This window comes from Leptidea sinapis, chromosome 32, assembly GCF_905404315.1.
Source record: "Leptidea sinapis chromosome 32, ilLepSina1.1, whole genome shotgun sequence".
Lineage (NCBI taxonomy): Eukaryota > Metazoa > Arthropoda > Insecta > Lepidoptera > Pieridae > Leptidea > Leptidea sinapis.
The window spans coordinates 3,862,659-3,890,538 of NC_066296.1; the positions used below are offsets into that span (position 1 = coordinate 3,862,659).

A 27,880-nucleotide genomic window follows, 5' to 3' on the forward strand; every position below is an offset into this window, starting at 1 on the left:
TTGGGATCATTTTTGAAATCCAAGATGGCCGCCGCGCAAAATTATGATTTCAACAATATGGGTATCGTATCCGAGATTCTCGAGGGTGCAGAGAACGAATTTGGGATCATTTTTGAAATCCAAGATGGCCGCCGCGCAAAATTATGATTTCAACAATATGGGTATCGTATCCGAGGTTCTCGAGGGTGCAGAGAACGAATTTGGGATCATTTTTGAAATCCAAGTTGGCCGCTGCGCAAAAATATGATTTCAACAATATGGGTATCGTATCCAAGGTTCTCGAGGGTGCAGAGAACGACTTTGGAATCATTTTTGAAATCCAAGATGGCCGCTGCACAAAATTATGATTTCAGCAATATAGATATCGTGTCCGAGGTTCTCGAGGTGCAGAGAACGATTTTGGGATCATTTTTGGAATCCAAGATGGTCACCGCTCAAAATTCGTCCTCGACACCCTCGAGAACCTCGGATACGGTATCCATATTGCTGAAATCATAATTTTGTGCAGCGGCCATCTTTGAATTCAAAAATGATCACACAATCGTTCTCTGCACCCTCGAGAACCTCGGACACGATATCCATATAGCTGAAATCATAATTTTGTACGGCGGCCATCTTGGAGTTCAAATATGATCACACAATCGTTCTCTGCACACTCGAGAACCTCGGACACGATATCCATATTGCTGAAATCATAATTTTGTGCGGCGGCCATCTTGGATTTCAAAAATGATCATAAAAACGTTATCTGCACCCTCGAGAACCTCGGACACGATATCCATATTGCTGAAATCATAATTTTGTGCGGCGGCCATCTTGGATTTCAAAAATGATCACAAAATCGTTATCTGCACCCTCGAGAACCTCGGACACGATATCCATATTGCTGAAATCATAATTTTGTGCGGCGGCCATCTTGGATTTCAAAAATGATCACAAAATCGGTATCTGCACCCTCGAGAACCTCGGACACGATATCCATATTGCTGAAATCATAATTTTGTGCGGCGGCCATCTTGGATTTCAAAAATGATCACAAAATCGTTATCTGCACCCTCGAGAACCTCGGACACGATATCCATATTGCTGAAATCATAATTTTGTGCGGCGGCCATCTTGGATTTCAAAAATGATCACAAAATCGTTATCTGCACCCTCGAGAACCTCGGACACGATATCCATATTGCTGAAATCATAATTTTGTGCGGCGGCCATCTTGGAGTTCAAATATGATCACACAATCGTTCTCTGCACCCTCGAGAACCTCGGACACGATATCCATATTGCTGAAATCATAATTTTGTGCGGCGGCCATCTTGGATTTCAAAAATGATCACAAAATCGTTATCTGCACCCTCGAGAACCTCGGACACGATATCCATATTGCTGAAATCATAATTTTGTGCGGCGGCCATCTTGGATTTCAAAAATGATCACAAAATCGTTATCTGCACCCTCGGGAACCTCGGACACGATATCCATATTGCTGAAATCATAATTTTGTGCGGCGGCCATCTTGGATTTCAAAAATGATCACAAAATCGTTATCTGCACCCTCGAGAACCTCGGACACGATATCCATATTGCTGAAATCATAATTTTGTGCGGCGGCCATCTTGGATTTCAAAAATGATCACAAAATCGTTATCGGCACCCTCGAGAACCTCGGACACGATATCCTTATTGCTGAAATCATAATTTTGTGCGGCGGTCATCTTGGATTTCAAAAATGATCCCAAAATCGTTCTCTGCACCCTCGAGAACCCCGGACACGATATCCATATTGCTGAAATCAAATATTTTGTGCGGCGGCCATCTTGGAGTTCAAATATGATCACACAATCGTTCTCTGCACCCTCGAGAACCTCGGACACGATATCCCTATTGCTGAAATCATAATTATGAGCGGCGGCCATCTTTGAATTCAAAAATGATCACAGAATCGTTCTCTGCACCCTCGAGAACCTCGGACACGATATCCATATTGCTGAAATCATAATTTTGTACGGCGGCCATCTTGGATTTCAAAAATGATCACAAAATCGTTATCGGCACCCTCGAGAACCTCGGACACGATATCCATATTGCTGAAATCATAATTTTGTGCGGCGGCCATCTTGGATTTCAAAAATGATCACAAAATCGTTCTCTGCACCCTCGAGAACCTCGGACACGATATCCATATTGCTGAAATCATAATTATGAGCGGCGGCCATCTTGGATTTATCTAACTTCCCTAAAGTACATATATACAAAAATCCCGCGTGGCATAGTATTCAAAATAATATTACGTAAATTTTATTTTAGTACTTTCCGACGTACATTTACCTATATATTTCAACAAATACGCTGTCGCATCATCATTATTTTTTTACTATGATTCTCGCTTTGTACCTGTTTGCTAAAATCTTACGTAATGTGAGCGCGAGAGACACGAACACAGTACCTTCCTTGACAGTGGTCACGGGCGTACTGCTGGCTTGAGCGATCATGCAACCAAGGCGTCGCGTTTGGTTTATTACGAAAAAAATTAATATAAAATAATTCATAAAGCGTATTGATAAATCCATCAGTGAAAACTTATAAATACTAATTAACTATCGAATAAAATAAGTTTTGTGTTTATAGCTATCATAGTTTTATGATAATATAAACAATCCAAATAAAAAAGACTATTTTTCAAAAAATAAATCTATCGAGATTTTTTTTCGTAATCGTGTTTTCGAAACAGCGATAACTTAGATAAAGAAATGAAGATAAACATGTCAAAAAATTTGAACCGTAGTATTTTTAGAAGTATTTTAAGTAGATTTGTAAAAATTTTACTTTTTAGGACTATAGCGCCTTAAGCACTATTATTTAAGAAACTTGCCGATATTAATTTATAACTCTTTATAATAATACCTATTACTAGATAGTAATAAAAACCGAGTAAGCGATTATGGTTCCAACACAGTTCCGTAGTAATTAATTGGTTGATAACAATATGTGAACTTGTTTAATATTAGAAACAATTATAATCGTACATGAGTTATGAACCATGTATTTAAAACCTGTTTTACTCAACATATGACCAATTGGTTAAGGGCATTTCAATGACATTTTTATTTTTTAACCACATCCTGGATTTGATGATGGGATATAGATCCCATATAGCGTTATTGAGGGACTATTCAATGGTTAAGATTTAATCATTTTCAAGAACAAAGCGGGCATTTGCTTACGGAAAATAACAATAATTGTAGTGTAAGTGATGATGAAAACCACAAATGGATACTCGAGAGTTCCGATTGTTGATAATAATATTTTGGGCTGTTTTACAATGTCCAAGTAAAGTTCCTTATAGCCTACTTCCTACTTACCTATAGAATAAAGACATCATTTGCGTTTCGTAATGTATAGATAGTGACAAAACACTGACGATTTGGACGTTACCAAAAGTTATGACCGCTTTTTGAAGATGCAAAAAAAATCGTGACCATGAAATACCCATACGTGTCAGATATATTATTACACAGAAGGTTCATTATAATGTACTTGTCTTCCTGACCCGTATTAATATGACAATTGTACGGAGGAATTTCCGTAACATTACGGTTTGAAATTTTTGTTTCAAACTTTATGACTTTCCAGTTTCCTTATGTAATGCTCAAATTGTAATATTATTGAAATGCACACTTTACTGCATATAATTAATTAATTTACCTCACCTCAATCTGACGCGCTCGAGTTATTCCAATGATCGATTTTTTTTACGATTTATCTGATCGACTGCTCTAGACGTTCGACCCTATATTCTAGGCTCAGATATGTTGGTAGTACTTTACAAGATGCGAGTTTGTCCCTCTTATGTTATTGTGACGCACTCGAATAAATTCGTTATGACTTATTGACAATTATGAAAGGCTAATGACAATTGGTTAGTTGACATTCTCAAATTTTGTTACACGGAAGCGGAATACAATAATGTGATGATTCATTTTATTGTGAAAAAAGTAGTAGAAGTGCTATTTAGAAGAAATATATACAAAAAGAAAATTGTAACATATTCTCTTCTAATATATAAAATTCTCATGTCGCGGTGTTTGTAGTTAAACTCCTTCGAAACGGCTTTACCGCTTCTCATGAAATTTTGAATGCATATTGGGTTGGTCTGAGAATCGGACAACATCTATTTTTCATCCCCCTAAATTTAAAGGGTGATCCACGCAATTTTAATTTTTAAATTTTTTTGACATTTTTTTTTAAATTTGTTTGATTATGAGTCAGCATTAAAAATACATACAACTTCAAATTTTCACCCATCTACGATCAACAGTTACTTGTGTATCGCGATTTTAATATCGACAAAACAACGTTTGCTGGGTCGGGCCTGCCCATTACAATGCAGTGCCGCTCAGGATTATTGTAGAACCCAAAAATTCTGAGCGGCAATACAATTTCGCTCGTCACCTTGAGACATAAGATGTTAAGTCTCATTTGAAATGTCCCAGTAATTTCACTAGCTACGGCGCCCTTCAGACCGAAACATAATAATGCTTAGACACTACTGCTTCACGGCAAAAATAGGCGCTGTTGTGGTACCCATAATCCAGCCGGCATCCTGTGCAAAGAAGCCTCCGACTGGTATTTGAGCGTCAACAAGGTAATCGAATTTTAAAGGTTTTTTTTTAAATAGTTCCGACCACCGAACTGATCATTTGACGAAGCTGTTAACTAGATATCAGATAGAATAAAATAAATGGTGGTAATCATTATTAATTACGCACGGCCACTTTTAAGTCCCTAGTGTTAGTGACCCTGCCCACTGGGCTCTCTAGCTCTTTGTTTCCAAATCATGGCCTTTTATATGTATTTATATATGTGCTCTCTAGCTCTTTGTTTCCAAATCATGGCCTTTTATATGTATTTATATATGTTGAAGTATGTTTATAAGTGTGTTTATGGTATGAAATAAATCGCTGTCTTGTTATCATTGTTTTTATCAGAACAACGTATGTCTGGTCAGCTAGTATAAATATAAACGCATAAGAGATTTCCATTTATGTACTGACTCATCACGATATCTCCGGAAATAATGCCTAGATATGATGTCACCAGTGGGAGGCTCATTTGCACAGGAAGCCGGCTTTTTTCTGCCGTGAAGCTGTAATGTGTAAATATTACTGTGTTTCGGTCTGAAGGGCGCCGTAGCTAGGGAAAGTGACGAGCGCAATTGTAGTGCTGCTCAGAATTTTTGGGTTTTGTCAAAAATCGTGAGCGGCACTGCATTGTAATGGGTCGGGCGTATCAATTACCATCAGCTGAACGTCCTACTCGTCTCGTCCTTTATTTTCATATAAAAAAAAAGAATCCTTTCATCGAGTTGAGGTCACCTAAAAATGGATTTTACGAAATTTCACACGCAATGATTCTTGTGTGCAATACATGATAATAATAATAATAATAATAATAATAATAATAATAATAATAATAATAATAATAATAATAATAATAATAACAATAACAATAACAATAACAATAACAATAACAATAACAATAACAATAACAATAACAATAACAATAACAATAACAATAACAATAACAATAACAATAACAATAACAATAACAATAACAATAACAATAACAATAACAATAACAATAACAATAACAATAACAATAACAATAACAATAACAATAACAATAACAATAACAATAACAATAACAATAACAATAACAATAACAATAACAATAACAATAACAATAACAATAACAATAACAATAACAATAACAATAACAATAACAATAACAATAACAATAACAATAACAATAACAATAACAATAACAATAACAATAACAATAATAATAATAATAATAATAATAATAATAATAATAATAACAATAACAATAACAATAACAATAACAATAACAATAACAATAACAATAACAATAACAATAACAATAACAATAACAATAACAATAACAATAACAATAACAATAACAATAACAATAACAATAACAATAACAATAACAATAACAATAACAATAACAATAACAATAACAATAACAATAACAATAACAATAACAATAACAATAACAATAACAATAATAATAATAATAATAATAATACTAATAATAATAATAATAATAATAATAATACTAATAATAATAATAATAATAATAATAATAATAATAATAATAATAATAATAATAATAATAATAATAATAATAATAACAATAACAATAACAATAACAATAACAATAACAATAACAATAACAATAACAATAACAATAACAATAACAATAACAATAATAATAATAATAATAATAATAACAATAACAATAACAATAACAATAACAATAACAATAACAATAACAATAACAATAACAATAACAATAACAATAACAATAACAATAACAATAACAATAACAATAACAATAACAATAACAATAACAATAACAATAACAATAACAATAACAATAACAATAACAATAACAATAACAATAACAATAACAATAACAATAACAATAACAATAACAATAACAATAACAATAACAATAACAATAACAATAACAATAACAATAACAATAACAATAACAATAACAATAACAATAACAATAACAATAACAATAACAATAACAATAACAATAACAATAACAATAACAATAACAATAATAATAATAATAATAATAATAATAATAATAATAATAATAATAATAATAATAATAATAATAATAATAATAATAATAATAATAATAATAATAATAATAATAATAATAATAATAATAATAATAATAATAATAATAATAATAATAATAATAATAATAATAATAATAATAATAATAATAATAATAATAATAATAATAATAATAATAATAATAATAATAATAATAATAATATGTGTATCATTTTGAATTACGTTTTAGTTTTATTTCTTTAATGGCCTAATACAGGCTGATGATGATCAAATCAAAATCACTTTATTCATGTAGGTCAAAGAAATGACACCATAGAATGTCAAAAAAATTTTTTTTTCTGAATCCACTGCTACTTCGTAAAGGGTTGAGCTAATGAGAAGACGTAGCAAGAAACTCATTGCCACTCTTTTAAATCAAGATTTAAATTTTCACCGTTTTACAAATCATTTCAATTACAATATAATATGTAAAGCGATGCAACAAACATACTCAATCGTCAAATAGTCAATGCCTTACACGAGTAAGTTAAAAAAGTAAATGTAAATTAAAACAAAACAAATGTTATTGAGTACAGTAGCTGCATCATCCACACGCACTGTACACAAATAAAGGATTTTGCGAGCATTTTATAAGCGATGATGATGAGATTGGCTCAGTGACGAATTTTCCAAGCAAAGCTCGAAATTCTGTGGAAGGATATGCCAGAACTTAAAGATGCTGGGATGTCAGTCCATTGAACTGGTCATAAAGACCATCATCAAGTTACATCAGTGATATTAAGCGTTGATACTTGTCTGAAAATGGTGCTGGTTCTGGAATAATCAATAATCATCTAGTGATGGTGATTACCATACTCTTTGTACACCAGAGGGATCACAAGGTGAATTACGTGACGAGTGAAGAACGAACCAGGGGCACCTTAGTGAGGGCTAATTAAGTTATTAGGCATGACTATTACGGGACTACGTTTTAGGGCGTTTATTTTCCAAAATCTTAAGAGATTCATTGGAGTTGAGTGTCAGAATATCATCTGAAAAGTATAAAGGTGCAACACTTTCCACGTCACCGTCATTTTTTGAAACTGAAAACTTTGAATTTACTGTTAGAATATTACCAAAGATTTATGGCTAAAAATGATAGTATTTTTGGTGTTAGTAGAATACACTTACACAATCCTGAAGATTTTAAGTTTGTTTTGTTATTTAGTGCAGTAATAAACTTATTTTTTTTTCAGATATATCTATACTTGTGTACCTGAAAATGAAACCAAACAATAATGGCTGCGAGGGACTTGGAAAAACAACATCTAGTAAGTGTTAATGTGTAGTTGCACACGTTTCAAATAAAAGAGAGTTTATTTATTTATTTAATTAAACAGTGAAAACCTTTATCAATTATTTTGTGTATCAAGTATTAATAGGTGAGTTACAAACACCCAAATTTGCCATCTGATGGTTAGTTGGTCAACTAGACCATTTGTATCATACTTCAGCTATACAAGCCTCTTATAACTCATATGACTAAACAACCAGTAAAAAATCAGTTTTTCATGAAGAACAATACATTAACGTGGACAAAAGATTGTCAATTCAAATTCAAATATAGTATTTAAAAGCACCTATTGAACGTCAAAAACTACCACCCATTCAAAATACACTGCCTCAGACCTGAGAAGAACGGGCGCAAGAAACTCAGCGGGCTTTATTTTATACAAATATAAAATAGATTACAATGTGAAACAAAAATTTATAATTAAAGAGCTTGAGGGTGTCTGGCTTCATTCCCAGTCTGTGGTATCATTACGAAAATCATTTATATTATAGTAACCTTTCCCACACAAACGTTTTTTAACAATTCTTTTAAATTTTGTAACACATTTGTTTTGTACATTTTACTCAGACTAGTGATGGGTAAGACACGATTTGAAAATTTCGCTGGCGTGTTGGCCTGTAAGCTAGTCAACTAGCTGTGTGTCATCGTCGCTGCTAGTGAACTAGTTGCGAGCACCTTTTTGTGCTTTGGACTTTCGGCAGTTCAAGCTAGGTATGTCGAAGGAAGTAGTTCGCGCGGGAGCAGTTATTTTAGCTCATGTTATGAAGAAGTATTTACAACAAAAACTGAAGAAAAAATGTAAACAGAAAAGAAAATGGGTAAGATCGTGGATAGAAAAAGGTGATGAATATGGTGCTTCCAGCGGTTTATTAAGAGAGTTGAAAGATCAAGATCCTTTGGCCTATAGAAATATGTTGAGACTGAACAGTTCCAAATTTGATGACTTACTGCAAATGGTAGACGGAATGCTTAAAAAAAATGATACGACAATGAGACCGGCAATACCACCGGTTACCACGAAATTGGAAATAACATAACGTTATCTAGCCACGGGCGATTCTTTGAAGTCTTTAGAGTACCTGTTCAGAGTTCCGGAATCAACTATTTCGAAGTTTTTACCCGAAGTGCTAACAGCAATTTCTCATGCCCTTCGACCGTTTATTCAGGTGAGTGAAAATAAAATTACCTATTACAAAATTAAACACCAGTTTTATTAGACAATATTATATTTGACGACAATTTATACGTTTCCTCCAAACGCATTAATAATGGCCTGCTGTAAAACATCTCCATCGTCATTTTCATTGTTCAACGATGAGGCACTAGTCGAAGTAAAAGAAAATTGCGAGTCTGCACTTTCGACAGAATATGGGGCCTGCTGATCTAAAGATGACAGCTTAAAACGAATGATGCAGTTTTGAATTTCCTGTTGTAGCAAGATGGCTTGTCGCTGTGGCAGAAGACGGAGCTCAGGTGCAACAAATTTTCCGAACTGGTCATACAAATTCATCCATTTTTTTAATAGCTTGTGATATTTCAGTAGGTGTATCTTCAAATGCTGGTCGTTTTTTAGATCTTTTGTTTGACGTCGAGGGTGGTCCCATTTTTCCAGGCGACTTCTTCTTAGGACATTTTTCTGAGAAGACATCGTTGTCGTTTTCAGAATCGATAGTGTTATTGTCTTCATCTCGTGCTGTGTCTGGACTACTTTGTGACAGTTCCTAGAAATTACATTGAAATTTAACTTTGAATTGTTCTCAGGTCCCAAAACAAGCTGATGAATGGAAAGAAATCGAAAATAAATTTCTTCAGCGGTGGAATTTTCCTAGATGTTTTGGTGCAATCGACGGTAAACACGTTATCGTCAAGAGGCCTCCGTGTTCCGGTTCAGTTTATTTCAATCATAAAAAACCTACAGTATAATATTATTTGCTATGGTTGATGCTAATTACTGTTTTATTTACATAGACGTAGGTGCAAATGGACGAGCAAGCGATAATGCAATATTTAGAGATAGTAAATTGAATATTGCGATGGAAAACAAGACTCTTGGCTTGCCTGAATACGGTGTTATTATTGGAGATGATGCTTTCCCTTTGAGGACAAATCTTATGAAACCGTACAGTAAAATAGGTCTTAGTGCTGCCGAAAAAATATTTAATTATCGTCTTTCCCGTGCCAGGCGAGTCGTAGAAAATTTCTTTGGCATACTGGTATAGCAATTCAGAATATTTTCAAGACCGATTAATTTGGCACCTGAAACTATCGATAAAGTCATTTGGACTGCCTGTTGTCTTCATAACTGGCTAAGAAAGACTGATCCTGGTAACTACATGCCACAACAAGCAGTAGATGGAGAGGACTTGAATACGGGAAATATCACACCTGGACTTTGGAGGGAAAATGCTAATAATATGCAGCCCATTAATCATTTACGTGGAAATCACCACAGTCGAGCTGCTGAGGAGATCAGAAGAGCATATGTTACCCATTTTATAGATGAAAATCCGCTGCCGTGGCAGTGGGAGAAAGCTGGAATAGCGGTCTAATATTTTTTTTTAAATATAACATTTAAAATACTCACATGGTTTGATTTGCTCCTTCGTGTGGCCACAACCTCTGCCAAAAAATTCGCTTCATTGAACCATACTAACTTTGGTGTGTACCTCAGTACCACATCCACTTTTCTTGGATTTTTCAATTTTATTTATTTCTTGCCTGTATACGTCTTTAATTGATTTTATTTTTGCCTTCAATTGCTTCACATCCATACCCTCAGTTAATTGTTTGTCGTTAAGTTTAACTAAAAGATTTTTGAAACTTTCATCCTTTACTTTTGTATTACAATAGTCTTTGTCTTTAATATTCCATAAAATTGGGTAGGTGGCCTGTAGATGTTGAGAAACTCTATTATATCACGAGTGTTCCACTTCATTTTTCAGCTTAAAATTTAAACGAAAAATACAGAAAGCACGCCACACGGCCACACAAAACAACACGTGGTTTCAACTCGCTGGCTAGTTCGCTACTGAGCGAGTAGAAAGATTTACGTGTCATCGACACTCGCTTACTCTCTCAGTCGCTGGCTTTAAACTCGCCGACTAGCAGCTTGTCAACTAGACAAGTGTCATCGAGGCTTAATAAACGAGACCGTTCATCGCTAGTCGATAAACCAGTTGAATTTGTCGACAAGTTGATTTTGTGAACCTATTAACTAACAGTCTATTTAGGCGATGCGTCAACGATAAACCGGGTCGACGAGTAAACTTGATATAGTTCTATGACGAACTTACTCATAATTATTGAGCGAAATTCGTCACGAACTAATTAAATCGAAATAAAACAAAAATAAATAATAATAAATCAGTTTACTTCGTTTGCGCTGAGTAGCTGTGCAACTGTCGCTTTCACACATGTAAATATATGTAATTGCTATCCTTTTCCTTCAATCAAAAGAATAATTTTAAGAACCGTTTAACTCACCCTAAATGTTTATTTAAATATGAATACAGTGTACCTTAAAGTTTTAGACTTTAAAGTTCAAATTCAATTGACCTTCCCGTCCCGTTGACCTATCTCCGGATCCTTGCAACGAAGTATACAACTATGTTCACTCAAACAAACATCGTTATGTCTCGTCGCGCTTGTTGAAATGAACGTCTCGACTCTCGACTACATATATAGGCGTCTACGAATTCAACTAGTTTATGAATGAATGATAAAACGCCGAAGCGTCGAATGTCAATCGACGGTCGATTCACCTAGTCCGTTGATAAAACGCCCATCGTTATTACAAGTACAAATATGACATTTGTTGTTATTGCAGTCGGAACGAACGACATAGTAATGTTATTATGTAGGTAAATAAAAAATATAATTTTAAGTATAGGTAAATATATAATAAAAATTTTATTTAATAAACTGTGATTTTAATGTATTACAAAAAATAAAATATTCCATTTAACAAAATTTAATTTTTCGTTATTTATTGTGCATTTGTTTTAATTGTTTTGTAGCATGCCACTCGTTCGGCGCTCCCTCACTCTCTCACAGTACACAACTACACACTATAGTGTTACAGAGTGAGTACTGACTACTGAGTAGTTGAGTAGTGAGAGCGCGTCACGCGACTACCGCGACATAAAATTTGAAGTAGTACAATTTTAAATTTCGAGCCGCTCTTACATTTTGACGTCATGTACGGGACTCTTGTATGTCCTACTCAACACTAACTCAGACTCCACTCAGACTGAGATTCTGATCCTTAAGCGTGTCTGATTTCATAGTATTCATACTCCAACATAGGAGACCTTTTCGAAACTATTGTGCAGCTGCACTGCTCCATAACAATATACCAATGGAAAAGTCAGTCACACACATCTACATGGAAGGTGAAGGTATGACCAGGCGATCCTGTCTCTTATTGTTCTTGTAATACATCCGTATGTTTCAAAGTCAAATAAACTTTATTCAAATAGGCTTAGTTAGACTAAGCGCTTTTGAATCGTCACTACAAATGTTTCTTTTAAAATACTGAATTTACCATATGTTCGTAAAAATTTGAGCTCGTGAGAAGAACATACAAGAAACTCAACGGCCATTCTTTTCAATCAAATAGAGTATTTTACAATGGCTGTATGTAATATACATAAAAAATTAGTTTGTAGGGTGCTGCTGCATGCAATATATGAGTCGTCTTTAAATAATATAAATTATTTCATAAAATGTAATAAATAATTAACTGTACAAATATAAATTATCGTATATTGGCTGCAGCAACCACTAGAGCTTGAACACTCATTGTTTGTGCGAGGATGCTTCATTTAGGTGCTTTCGTTTCAGGTAGACTTACATTATGTATGGTGTTGGGTTCTCTTTTGATCGTCGTCGGCGCTTTGTCCCTTGTTAACAACTCTCTTCACATAATAGCCAAATACGTGAGTATTTTTTTAAACATTGTGTGAACAATTTAAAAATTTTGAAAATAAAATATCTTTCTACACTATTTGCACAGACACTATTTCCACAGACGACCCAGGCCAGAACGTCCTGGCAAAGACTGATTAGAGAGCCGACCCCAACTAAAATGGGATAGTGCGAGGATAAAGAAGAGAGATCTTTCTACACTATTTGCAATTTTAAATATTCAAAAACAAACTTGAATAAATCTACTGAGTGTAAGAGTAACTTTGTAACCTTCAATAAAGAACATGTTGTATCGTGTCTTTGCATGTTTTTGGTTCATGATAGAATTGTGAGTTTTGATTATAGTTGCAAATGTAGAAGTGGTTGTTAATTTAAACCCAATTAAAAATGTAATATCTGTATTTTAAAAATTCCACTGGTAATAATTATTATGATAAGCGACTCAATACAATTTGGGCAACGATACCCCGTAGAATTCACATTAAGTAATGTTCACTCGAAAAAAAATTAAATTTCAGATTTCTATATTTGTTACTAAAAATATATACAAAATTACTTATAATCTACTTATTATAGCAATTTACAATTTAATTATATGTAGGTATCAGAAAACTTTCTACAACCCTATCTACGTGTTGAGGGATAAAACTTTATTATCCTTAGAGCTAAAACATAAGGTTTGTGGGGGGGTCCAGGAAACGGGGAAAACCGCGGATAAGGAAATGAGGGAGTGAAAAAATGTTCACTCGAACTAGCACTCTGGCAATATAGGGTACGACCGTCCACCGTGACAATGCTACCAACTGTTAGTTGGCACTACTGTAATGTCAACTAACTTACACGAATCAACTTACTAAAAATCTGAATATTACATGTTGTTATAGTTATTTCTAATTATAGTGGTAATAATATAAAATAACATTACTAACACAGTAAGTAGTTAAATAAATGTTATTATTAGTTGGGATATCTTATACCTTATGTTCATGACGTTGGTAGCGCTTGTTAACACATCCATTAATCGATATTGTAATATTGCTGACACTAATAAATATGGAAGTTTATGTATATTTCTCTTACTCTCAAACTATGCTGAAATATATGATCACTATGTTGAAAGTTATCCTTATAACTCAAATAACACATTGCCATCCAAACCGCATCAATATTGTCGCGTAGCAACGCTTCGACGTACATGACGAGAGTTGTGAAACTTCAAGGCATTGATAATTGCGACAGTTCTGTCAACAATACTCCTAGCTCAGCGGAAAAGTGTTTACAGACAGACTGCAGACCTGGGTTCGATACACCCACCACTGTGAGGAAGTTTTTGGGTTTTGTAAAATTTAAGGAAATTTCTAGTAAGTTCAGAATCAAAATAAACAGAGTAAAAAGGATGAAAAATGTGGAAGCAGGATAGAAACAGTAAAAAGAAATTTCTATTGCAATTTAAATTTAAAGATGGAATGGAAGAGAATCATTTTGAAAATAGAACAGATCCGGGGGTATATAAACCGTACTAAGCGTGGCCTACGGCAGTTCTAGTTCCGACCATAGATACACAATACACTTTAAACTAGAGATGGATGTGCAACTCATGTTTTTATTTTGTAAAATCAGTGTACCCAGGCCAAGAGATGGCGCTGTGTTATTTTGACGCTCTTTGCTAGATGGCGCTAATTATGTTTATAGTTTTTACTATTGTTGAAGACCGTATTGACTATTGAATGCATATTGATGTTTGTTTTATGTGGGTGGAAATTATTATTCGTTTATTAAGTTCAGCAGTCACCTTTACATAAGGAGTGGCATTCAATGATTACAACACGATAGTCAAGTCTTTAATAAGTAAGTTAAGTGAGTTTTTTGCTATCACTAGCTCCATCTATCCATCTATCATATACGTGAAATTATCGCCATCGTGGTGTAGTTGCAGCGTACCTAATAGATTGGTGGCAGCAATTTCAATGCAAATTTTTTTTATGTGCCAATGTAGGGAAGTTGCACCCCCCTGGTTCAGACTCGAAAGTGAAAAGAAGGAAGAGATGAAGAAGTAGTGAAAAGTGCAAAGTGATTTAGGAGACGAAGAAGATAGAATAGAACTAGTGCTCAGTGGTGGGATCTGCTGAAGGTACCGCCATGGTCAAGAGGAATAGCTGCAGACCGGCGAATTGCAAATTCAAAAAGTGAACGCAAATAAAGACTCGTTCCTATAAGCGGAGTCTTTATTTCCATTCCCTGACCCACTCTCATGTCAATATAATTAGTAAATTAAGTATTGTATTATGACTTCTTTAAGCCCCGGGGTATAAAGGAGACGTGTGAGCTAGTGATATACGACCTGAGCACCGCAATATGAAGTAAGCCCCCTAGTGGTCAGTTTTTCATATGCATAAAGAGAATACGCCCCAATTTTTTTTTTAATTTTTATTCAAAATAAGCCCCAGAAAAGCAGTATGATACGATCCACTGGCTTATTCAATAAGCACGGTAATAGAACTACCACCAATGATTATCAATCCAATAAGACTACATTATGTATTGTGATATTCAGCATACTATTATGTAGGGGCATAATGCAGAAATTATGAAGAAATATTTATCAGACATAGAGTTACCTATTAACAGAAGTTTATAAAATATGTTTTAGAAATTCTAGATAGTAAAACAACAACGCCGGTAACGCTCCTGTGATTCCTCTGGTGTTGCAAGAGAAAGTGGGCGACGGTGATCACTTAACACCAAGTGACCCGTACGCTCGTTTGTACTCATTTTCCATAAAAAAAATATTATCCATCATACGAAATATAGTTTTCAGTGATTCAGTGTTGTTTTATTCGTAAGCTCTTAGTAAAAATTTATATAGTGATGCTTTTCTCTTGCAGGGGGCGTCACATTGTTTACCCTTCCATTGCAGCATCTGCATCAATATTATTCATGTATTGTGTATATTAATTCTGTAGTGTGACATGCATTGTAAATTATGAATTTGAGTTTAAGTTCGAAAAGAGCTTATCATTGGACTTTAACTTTTAGTTGACCAGAATGTCGCCCGGTACCATGTTCTACGATATACTTAACCAGCCAAACATCCCTGGCGCGTACGTCCACACCTATATCTTCAACGTCACCAACGGCGACAAATTCCTATCAGGTGAAGATCACAACCTGAAAGTTGAAGAAGTTGGACCATTTACATACCAGTGAGTTTATCACCTTTTATTCTTTTTTGTTCATCTTTATCAGTACTCGATACAGATATCCCCCTTATGGCCAAAATTTATAGAACAACAAAATTTTCAACTTGAATATTCCCTGAAGCGCGTCTCTTGTTCGTATATTATAAATTGCTCTAATAGCCCTCTTATGAAGCACAAAAATACTTTCAACATCTCTGCCTTTTTTAATGGCAAAAATTGCAGAACTGAATCTATTACCTAAGATACTAATATATAGGCCACACTATAGTTTAATATTTATGATGTAATGTAAGGTAATGCCAAGAAAAACAAATCAAATCTACTAATTCCAGAGTTTTAGGAACTAGCATTGCCTTGACCTCTATTTGTTACACATTTGGTAGTTGAAATCTAATACAATTATTTGTTTTTTGCAATTTACAAAAGGTTTGTGAACCAATTTAATACTTTTGTCATTATATCATGAAGCATTTTGCTTTCCACCGTATTGTCTTTCCGTTTTAATTTGAATAAAAATGACGTATCATCAGCAGATAAATCGATATCTGTGAGTTTCTCTACCATAAATTTTTGAAGATCGTTAATATAGACTAAAAAGAGAAACAGACCTAGGATTGAACCCTGTGGCATGCCTATCTCTACATTAGACCTGTTTTATTGTATTCCGTAAATGTCTACAAACTTTTAACTACTGTTTACGTAAGAAGTTATTAATTTTAAAGAGCTGTCGCAATTACCACAAATCTTAAGCTCAAGTAAAACAGAACTAAAATCCACGAAATCAAAAGCCTTGAAGGGTCATAGAAAATTGCTATTGCGTCATTGGGGGGTTCCCATGAGTCAAACACCTGTTCAACAAGTACAATTTCAGCATCCATTATTGACTTGCCCTTGGCCAAACCAAACTGCTTGGGTGTTGTAGATTAGTTGCCGTAAAGTGTGAAAGAAATTGATTAAGTATTTTTTTTCATAGAATTGCTATTGGTTGGTATTGTTGGTATAAGTTGGTAGTCAATAATTTTAAAACAGTGGAAATTATATAAATTTTGAATTAAATGTATTTTGAATTAAATGAACATGACACCAATTTTTTTTTTTATTTTCTGGTGTTCCACCAAGCAAATTAAGTATCGGTATCTGAGTGTGAATATTCGGTCATCATTTATTTTATTTTAGGGAACTCCGAACAAATCAAGATTTTGAATTGGACGAAGAAGCAGGTGTGATGCGCTACACCCCAAACATCACGACCCGTTTCATTCCTGAACTTTCTATCGCAGACCCCAAAGATGTAAACGTGACTGTTCCTAATATTGCGATGTTGGTAAGTCGTCTAATTAAGGCTTAAATTCAGATTAATTATAAACAGTAAATTTCTCCTCTGGACCTTTACATCAGTAAAGCTTGACCTTGTCAGGATCGGTAGTATTATAAATCTGGTATTTACAGTATTATTCGAGTATCAGATACATATTCAACAGCAATAGCAAATGATACAAAAAAAACGATATCCCTAAACAAAAATGTTAAGCCAATTTTTTTTGCAATCATTACTGTAAAGTGGTTTTGTCACAGCAGGAAGTTCAAGCAGTGCCGCTCAGCGTTCTTGAAAAAATTCACTTGTCATTTTAAGACATGAAATGTTGTCTTATTCGTCCTTCAATTTGACACACAAATACCCATCTAGCCAGCATGCTTTGCAAAAAAGCCTCCCGCTGGTCAATTAAAATATATATTAATAAAAATTAATATGAATAAACATTATAAATTACAGGCCATGACTTCATACATATCGTCGTTTCCCTCCTGGTCTCGCGCCACCTTCAACTTACTCGCCAACAGGTTGAACTCCAAGTCAATGATGGAAGTGGACGTCTACAGCTACCTCTGGGGCTACAAGGAGCCGCTCATCCAGCTCGTGCATACGGCGCTGCCCGGATGGATCACTTTCGCTAAAATGGGCATATTGGATAGAGTGAGTGTCATCAACATCTGTCACTGGGTGAACATTTTAACGAAAAGTATTTTAATCTGGTATAGTTGGTAAATGACGTAATTTGAAAAATTATTCGGAATGTACGCCTGCACTGATGATTGCATACTCATAGCTAGTGAGAAAATTTCCCGGGTGGTAATTTTGTACCCGTAAATTGTATTTTATCTAAAAATGGAACCGTTAAGCGAAGTAATGGAAAGTGATATTAATCTTGAAATAATGATACTAAACGAAACATTAACATTTTAGCTGTACGATAGTGGCAAAGTGAGATTAGAGCTTGGGGCAAAAAATGAAGACAAGTTCCTGATAAAGAAGATTAATGGTGAAGGGGGCCTCACAGAGATCGGCTACGCGGACCCTAGCAGGAGGTGAATAACGTCTGAAATTAAACACGCTTTTTATCTCTCGGCTGAACTTCGAAGTTATATATTGATGTTGATGTTTGCAACTGTATTGATGGACTACTTATACTCTATGGTAATATGCATTACGTTGTTATCTCTTCATCAGGATATTTCTTTAGTTAATAATTATGATTTTCGAAAACTGAAAAAAAAAAATAGAAATATGTGGTGACTTCTTGTAGTAAGTATCTTTAAGTATCGAAAGAGTCTCCTAGTTAGTCGAAAGTTTTCAATTTTCTTAGCGGGAAGTTAAAAATTGTATACAATAACAAAACGAGTTTTCATCAGATCTCGACGTTTTAAGGTCCTCGGAAGCTTCCCTAACTTTTCCCGCGTTGGCCCTGAGTATTCTATTAATTGAGACTCAAAGATTCTGGCTTCAAAAACTGCGTTGATTGCCGCCAACCACGTGAAAATCGGTTCATTCATTCAAAAGTTATTGCCGTTTGGTAATCAAAATAGTGTTATATTAAGCTTTTATCAGACATGATTTTCAGAATGATTTTTTCAAATTACTGCGAAATTTAATGTCTGATCAAATGCATATTCTGAGTTTTTTTATAAAGAGCTCAAAAACATCGAACAGCTACTAACTCTTTGAGATTGAAGAGCTCAAAATCGTCATAAGTACAATTTGAAGAGATTAGGTATGGAATTAGCGGTAAGATGCAGGGATGGCATTTAGGGTCAACCGTTTTGCTATTTTTTTTATATGAATAATTTATGATCTGCTGTATCCATGACCATATTATTTATATTTAGTTTTATTCCTCATCCTTCACTAGACCTGAACCCTTCTGCGGTGTCGGAGAATCCCTAATCCGTAGAATATCGAAGAATCAGGAAACTCGCGAAGCAGCTAATCATTGGCTTACGTTACTAGGCAGGCTACAGGCTACAATCGGGGGCGATCCAGGTTTATCATAACTTAGCAGCCATTTACGAACCCTCATAGATTTCCTCACTAGACACTGCAAACTTAAATGTCACTTGGCAAAAATAGGCCTCAGTGAACCCAGACTATGTAGATTTTGCCAAGAGGTCTACGAAGACAGCATCCTACTGGAGTGTGACGCCATCGCCGCAGTGAGGGCGTCACCCCCACCCCACTTGTGCCTGAGGATGCTGTGCCCTTTAAAAGTCATAGGCCTGGAGGATGTGATTTAGCTATGCAAGGTAACACAAATATGGCTACATATGACCATAAGGTTATGTTTGTGTTAAGTACCTATAGGTTGGAAGACAGAGCCAACGCGCTGGCAATCACCCTTCAAGGACACAAAAAGGTCAGAGTTTCTTATTTTAAGTAAATAATAATATTTTTTATCACTGTACTACTTTAGTCAGAAAATTATCTTCATGTTTATTATATCATTCTTAAAGAAGACCCCGAATATGAGACGTGTACTATATAACTGGTCTCACTTAATAATCGCTCGTTGCTTTTTTACAAAGCTTTGTTATTGGTTCTATAGCAAATAACATTTATTACTTTTACAGTGTGTTAGTTTAGAACATAAATATAAAACAATTTAAAATATAAAAAGCTTATTCGACGTACAGTCCTTTAAACGTTGAGGCCAGTTATCAATAGAAGCACGCACACTTTCCATGGGAAAATTCTTCACTGCCAATCGTACGGATTGTTTTAGGGACTCCAAATTATCATGGCGTTTAGAGCAGGCCGTACTCTCTAAAACTGAATATAAATCATAGTCCAACCAATACTTCGTAGACCGAGCTTTATGACCCGGCGCCGAGTCTTTCTGGAAGGACAATTCTTGGTTATTAGACTTCACTACCTTCTCAGGAATAGTATCTTGATATGCTTGTGCCGATGTTTTGATACCTTTTTCACAAAAGTATGTCTCAGCCACTCCTTCATAGCTAATCCATCAAAATCCGCCAAACCATCACTGAAGTCGGATAGTGCCCACGTTGCATTCTGTCGACTAATTGGAAAGCTTCCTTAGATCTTTGAGCATATATACGGTCATTGTTTGTTAAAATGGTAATGCATTGTAATGGGCAAGGCGTATCAATTACCATCCACTCAACGTCCTCCTCGTCTCGAACGAATTTTCTTAATTGTCTAAATGTTGTAAGCATCAGATGTCTGGTCAGATTTAGGCATAATATATATATTTTTTTGCAGAAACCGGTGCAACTCACTAATAGACACATACGAGGGTATTGTGTACCCAGTTGACATCACTCCCGATACTCCACTGAGGGTGTATCGATCTGCATTCTGCCGTTTCTTGGACTTGGAGTATCAAGGCTCCGTTCCGATGGACTTTGGTCCAGAAGGTTTTGTTTATCGGTTTAGCAAAACAACTTTCAACAAGACACGGGGAAATGAATGTCTGGCTGACCGCCCAGGAATTCTGGATGGTATTACTGACCTCTCTCCCTGCTTTTTTGGTAAATATGATGATTTTAGTATATTTAAATATAATAAATTAAAGTCAATCACCTCAATGAGAATTTCAGAACCTTGGTATTTACAAATGAGTGCTGGAGTATCTCTAGATGTTTTCAAGCCTCTAGACTGATTTTATTGTATGACCGCAGTTTGTAAGCTTACCCAGTGCTCGAAAATAAAATAAATCGCCGTAGCGGGGTATGTATACTAGGCATTGACGCCGTGTGTTGATGGCTCGTTTAAATAACCTGTGCGCTAGTACGTTAAAGCTGTCTGAGTAGAACTAGTATCCCGTAGGTTGATTTTGTCATGTTCGCTTAAAAGTGACTGCTTGTGGCGGTGACGTGGGACGGATCGTTCCCTTCCCTAAAATATAGTCGAAGGAGGCGATGGCTGGCGTCTGCGTTATGCTCGTGAATGGGCGCTACTCGTGGTGGCAGGATGATCCTTTTTTTTAAATTGCTTATAAAATGCTCGCAAAATACCTTTATTTATTTATGGTGTGTGTGGGTGATGTAGCTACTTCAGGAAGCTTATAAATGACTTTTCGAGTTTACTGAGCCTAGAAGTTTACTTTTGTTTCTGCTAATTATACTATGTCTATGAGATATTTGTATCTCTTGAAAGTTATTGACATTTTTATGAACATTTTCATAATAATAATATGTGCATTGGTTAATATACTCATATTTTCAAAATCCTTAAATTTACATCTAATCGGTCCTAAATTTAGCTCTCTCGGTTCCGTACAATAAACTGCCGGGACAGCAAAAAATAGATTCAATATATTTTGACGACCTGTATAGCCGAGTGGTTAGCGATCCTACCTACTAAGCTAGAGGTCCCGGGTTCGAATCCCGGTAGGTGCAAGCATTTATATGATGAATATGGATGTTTGTTTACGAGTCATGGATGTTTTAATGTATTTATGTATGTTTATATGAATTTATGTATGTCTAAGTAAGTATATTGTATTAAATATATCGTTGTCTTGTAACCCATAACACAGGCTATATATGCTTAACTTCTGGCAAGATAATTTTTGTAAAAAGTGTGTCAATATTAAATAGAATTACCCCATAATAATATACCATATGACATAATGCTGTGATGCCGTCGCCAACAACTCAATACGAGTCTTGATGCAGAAGAAATGGGAGAGTGACCAAAATCTACATAATATGATCTTGATGTATAGACTTGATTGTTCTGTTGTCGGTTTATAATAATATAATTATCATCTCTTAAATACATTTATAACTCAAGACCCAATCCTAATAGATTCAAAGAATATTATGAAAAGAGGCACTGTTTAATTTTTTACTCCTTTGCTTGGTCAGGTCATATACTCGTACATATTCAAGTGACGCTGTTGGAGCATTACGTTTTAAAAAATGTTTTATTTCTTGTCAATAGTCAATAAATTTACTATATTTAATAAACAGGTCTAGGTCTGGGCTTGTCAAACGCGCATTTTCTGCACGGAGACCCGAAGATCTACGAACGTGTCGAGGGAATCAGACCTGACGAACAAGAACATGGCAGTGAAATAATCATTGACCCCGTAAGTTATTTAATTTGGTGCATTGAACACGATGTCGGAATTACAATATACGTCTTTATTAGAGATATAATTCAATTCTAAAAATAAGTGTGAACTACCTGTCAAACTGATTGAAATTCTAAGAATTATATTCTCAAGTCTCAACCAGTGCTAGCCAATAATTTGCCGATTAAAAAAGTATTTTGCTGTGCACGCGGAGCGCAAAGGATCTGGAAAGAACTACAAAGTTCTGAAGATTAATACATCTGTGCCTCCAGACCCTTTAAATGGCAAATCACCCGTGCGAAATCTTACCGCTTGCATCGTCAAAAACGGCGAACACCTTCCAAGTTACCCTTCTGGAACACGCAAGTTCTGGGCGTTATCAAAGGCTGCTCTTGGTTACATCAACCAGCCATCCCTGCCCCATGAATCGGGAATGACACCCTGGATTTCTAAACTCTTCTGGCGCTTCCAGGATGATACAGTATAAAAAACGTGCGTACAAAGTACACATGTCAGAAGTGAAACCTGCATTGTGCATGAACCTCCAAACTGCATATGAAGTCCTGCTACATTTTGCTGGGATGACAAATGATTTCAACCGCTATAAAAGACATTACTATCACCGTTACCATATTTATGTTCCTGATGTTGATGTAGAAATGGCGTGCGCATGACGTCAGAATATATTATGGTATACTCGCGTTATACATAAAGGCCTGTATTCACTTTGATTAGTGTGAGTGCAAGTAATTAGTTATTGAGGATGAGTTGTGCAGGTGTATAGTACAAGTAGTGTCCAATTATTGTTTAGTGGCTCTGTTTAGTTAATTCAGTTGTTAGGTGTCGATCAGTAAGTATGGACGAACATAGAGAAACGCGCTTGCAGTTGCAAGAAGTACTTAAAGAAGTATTAAACGCGGTGGTATCTGAAACCGAAAAACTTGGAAGATGAACATGCAAGACGAAAAAAAAAGGTTCGAAAATGGATTAATAGAAGACCCGTTCTTGGCGCAAGCTACCAACTCTTTAAGGAATTGGCTGCTGAAGATACGACGGAATATTACTTTGCTCTCTTGATTAGTGGCAGGCACGCTGCGAGTGAAAGGAGGGCGCGCGGGACGTGGCTACTCGCACTTCACTCGCAAAAAAATAGAACACGCTTCAAATCACGTTACTACGCAGCCAACTAATCACCTGCACTAATCAGTCGCTGTCCATACTTGTTTTCTCCTAATCACTAATCACCTACACTAATCACCTGCACTAATCAAAGTGAATCCAGGCCTTGAGAGAATATCTTCTTCAACTTTGATTGCCTGGTACCAAAACACTGTATAATGCTTCCTATCTCATTTTCTCGCACGTTAAATCGTATGAATACATGCATGTGTCTGTCTCTTTTTACAGTTGCTTTTTCGTTTCATCGACTTTCAAATTTGTGATTTGATAGTCGATGTTGAGAAGTTTTCACTTCAAAATCGTACAAAAAAGCGTTTTTCCCTTCTAGCTGGCAACGCTCGAATACTCATTTGTCCTACTCTACCAATGATATTTAAAAGTATAGATAGGTTACGTAGACAACATTCGGTGTTTGAAAATGATACTACTATAATTTAACATTGCAATAGTACACTACATTACGATTACACGTCAAAGAAGGATAGTAAATGCAATTATCGGAAGCGAAAAAGAGATAAATCTAATTTGCTAATTGCTTTGTATTTGTATAGAAAAAATACATTTAATTCATCAGATATGATTTTTACCGTACACTGTGACTTATGCCTAAATTACGATTCATTCATGAGTTCATGTAGTAAAAGCTATAAAGTAGTAAAACTGCATTGAAAGTAGGTAGATAATGTGTCATTGATGAGCCAAATGATAATTCACGGCTAATGTCATGTGTTATCAATTTTAATTATAATCTTCTTATTTTTATTTTAGCTAATGTAGCTCGTTTACTATTACGTATGAAACAATATTTATAATTTAAAAATATTGTAAACATTTATTTTATTTATATAATTATGACCTCGAGATTAATTATATTCGAATATTATCATAACATTTTGTTGTACAATATTTCGGCGAATATAAACGAATTTATTATGTTACGCTAGCATAAAATATAATAATATTATTTAGAAATATTTAGATAACCTATAGGCCTCTTATAACTCAACTAAAATTGTTTATCAAATGTTATGTCAATTTAAAGACGTTATGATATGTTATTTGGACCTTCTTGTTTTTGATATGAATCCCCAAATAACTCGACTAACATACATAGGTCAAACTAAAAGTTTTGCGTAACTTAACATGTTATAGCCAAAATATTATGTTTATTGCTTTTCAAAATACTCTCTAACGAATTTTTAAAACACGAGGACCACAGATCTGAAGACATGTTTTCTATGTGCTGATTGAACGCTATCACTGCCTCTTCGGAATTGGTAAAAGTGAAACCTCTCATCAAATATTTGATTTTGGGGAAAATACAGAAATCACAGGGTGCTAGGTCGGGGCTATGTGCGGGATGAGTGACGAGTTGTACTTTTTCGGAAGCTAAAAATGACTTAGTTTTGTTGGTCGTGTATAAAGAAGCGTTGTCATGATGTAGGAGAACTTTATGGTCGTCTTTCGCGAACTTTATTTAAGTTTCGCAAAACTTTTAGTGTGACCTACGAATAAACCAGTTGTTAATGTTATATTATTTACTTTTTCAGAAACTGGGTGCAGTGCTAACGACCAAATTAACTTTGCAAGTGAATCTAATTATGGGCAACGTCAAATTCAACTCTGCAGCGAGACCGTTCTCCAATCTTATTTTACCTGTGGCTTATTTCAAGATTGTAAGTTGGCTTCTTTTTTGGTTTTTGAATTTATATTTCTTTTGGCGCGTTATGACAATATGATGAGATCACTGTAACACAAAAGTAACAGGGTGAAGTTGGTTCCTTAAAAGTTCTGACGTTTGCGACATTCGTTTTTTTTGGTATCTCCGTCCATTATTTGGATAGGTTCAAGCCCGTAAAGCCGTATTTGATATTTAAAAAAGCCATCGTTACAAGATTTTTACAACATTGTTCTTCCTACAAACGTATAAATAGCACGAGGAATAAATGACTTACAGGATTATTGCTTTGTTACGCCAAAGAAGTATAACTTCTTGCGTGCACACTCATATCGTAGGTACACACTCACTTATTTTTATTTATTTATTTATTGTTTTACCAGCGATTCTATTAACAATTTAAATTAAATGCACAAGGTATGCAATTTCATTTAAAAGTAAACACTACATGCTAATTTTGCTTATCATTACTTTAAAAATTTAAAAGTGAGATAAAAACTAAAACCAGAGAATAAAATTATACAATAATAATCTGAAAGTCTGTAATAACAAATTGAGAATTATTTTAAGGATAGTTAGGGAAACAATTAATAAGTGTTTTAATTACAACTAAATATAACAATAATTTAAATCGAAGCTAAGTAAATATATCTATATATTATATATATAATGAAAATGGTCTTTGTTTGAGGCTCAATCACGCCTAAACCACTAATCTTATCGACATGAAACTACCACCCTTCGATGCGAATTCATCCCTTAATTAATTTTTTACCTTTTAAAATTCGACTAGGGAAGCGGGCGGGAACGGATAGTAATAAAATAAAATACACGAATCTAAAATTAAAATAATATATTACCTATGTTTTAATTAACATGGCAAAGTAATCTATCACAGTCATGACTGGCAGACTAGATTGCTGATAACTTATTTGTGAATAGTGTTAGGGGAATCTTACACAAGCGATAGTGCGGGATAGTGCAGTTGGCAATAGGACATTTCAGTCGGAGGTCCTTCTAGGAGCCTACATATATGTTAAGCTCTGGACTCTTTATTGATATCCTTGGAACTGTCCAAGTCGCACACTGGAGGAAAAATAAATTGACCTGGTTCTCATTGATTACTTAGATAATTTTAAAAATTACACCGGCTGCCGGCAAATCTTAAAAACTTCTTTAAAAAAACGCTGGCATAGATAGCACTAAGTAGAGAGCCTACGGAAAGAATAAAACCTCTCTTATCAATATGACCCAGATAAATATATCCCTTCACATCAATTCACCGACATTTGGGCTAGCGTGGTCCGTCGCGGGTTAACGACGCCGACGGGTAAACTGCTAATGGACCCTATATGCTATAGGAAAGACGCTGCGGTTTGATGATCGATTTTAAATCTGTCCGATCTAAGTAAATACCTATATTATCTGGATGAATAATTTAACAGTTAGGATGAGTTTTTAGGCTATATATGTAATTATGTTACAAGCACATTACCCGTCATGGTTAAAATTTAATTTTTATTCATTTAAACCTCAGATACAACCACAAATGTCGGAAGAGAATGCAGGAAAGTTCTGGAAGCTATACGTTCTTCTTCCCTACATATTCCATACCTGTGAAGTTGTCTTCATTATCGCAGGGATGTTACTACTCGCTTTTAATGCTAAGCGATACTACTGCACGCGATTGGTAAATGAGAAACAAATGCAATTTAAACTGGACAATATCAAACCATGCAATATTATTCAGGACGAACCGTTATTGGACCAGAAGATAAGAGAGTGAGAATAGGATGTAAGACTCAAAAACCTACAGGAACATTTCAATTTAATTAAGCAAATACTATGAATTTTCTAACTACCCTCACCTTGGCAAGGTGATAGCTGCCAATGTCCATCTCGTAGATATCCAACCAATGAAAAGAAGAGATGCTGCTATCAAACTCTCCTCTTTTCAAAACCCCACTCTTACCACTGTTGCGAAGTATGTGAAGGCTTCGGTGTTTTATATTAAGAGCCTACGAGTGCATCAAGCTGGAAGTTGAGGTACTGGATCCGAGGCAGGAACGGGCGTGGCAATTTTAGGAAAACTTCACCATTTCATATTTGGCTTGATTTTGAAGATTCATCTAATTTTAAATACATTCCTTTCATGTTTTGTACTGAATTTAGCAGCAACGGTTGTTCTATATATTATTTGTAGGCGTCCTATTAAATTGTAAGTAATAAAACAGATACTTAGCTAAGTTTCAGTGTGTATATATAGTTTTTTTAAGTCATACTTAAGGCGATATTAGACGGTCTGAAGGGCGCCGGAGGTAGTGAAATTACTGGGCAAATGAAAGCAAAAATGAATCGTCTAATATCGCACTTATTGAATAATCCATTTTCCATATATTTTTTTGGATTGGAGCCTGGTGCTTAAATATATATTTGACAAAGGAGAATTTACTTCACAACGCTAATTTTTAATTATATTGGCTAGTGTTCATTATTTGAATAGTTTTATT

The 27,880-nt window shown here is 34.8% G+C and overlaps 1 protein-coding gene and 1 long non-coding RNA gene across 4 annotated transcripts in view; one reads left to right on the top strand and one right to left on the bottom strand.

Annotated features, from left to right (window-relative positions):
- The window catches only part of LOC126974543 (scavenger receptor class B member 1-like), a 37,016-nt gene extending 9,349 nt beyond the window's left edge, over window positions 1-27,667 (top strand). The window contains exons 2-11 of one of the 3 annotated variants that reach the window (XM_050822063.1): window positions 7,913-7,987; window positions 12,853-12,947; window positions 15,973-16,139; window positions 17,313-17,460; window positions 17,911-18,111; window positions 18,382-18,503; window positions 20,695-20,963; window positions 22,410-22,528; window positions 25,243-25,368; window positions 26,908-27,667. In XM_050822063.1, coding sequence (XP_050678020.1) covers window positions 7,939-7,987; window positions 12,853-12,947; window positions 15,973-16,139; window positions 17,313-17,460; window positions 17,911-18,111; window positions 18,382-18,503; window positions 20,695-20,963; window positions 22,410-22,528; window positions 25,243-25,368; window positions 26,908-27,156 — 1,545 coding nt within the window. In that variant the 5' untranslated portion in view covers window positions 7,913-7,938 and the 3' untranslated portion in view covers window positions 27,157-27,667. Of the gene's footprint in view, window positions 1-7,912; window positions 7,988-12,852; window positions 12,948-15,972; window positions 16,140-17,312; window positions 17,461-17,910; window positions 18,112-18,381; window positions 22,529-25,242; window positions 25,369-26,907 lie in introns of those variants that run through there. The other 2 variants (XR_007731538.1, XM_050822064.1) reach the window with 2 other exon arrangements.
- LOC126974576 (uncharacterized) lies at window positions 750-1,630 on the bottom strand. Its single transcript, XR_007731543.1, has 3 exons — window positions 1,265-1,630; window positions 965-1,164; window positions 750-864 (listed from the first exon to the last, which is right to left on the bottom strand). It is a non-coding gene; the product is annotated as an uncharacterized LOC126974576 (long non-coding RNA).
- Window positions 27,668-27,880: the final 213 nt, after the last annotated feature.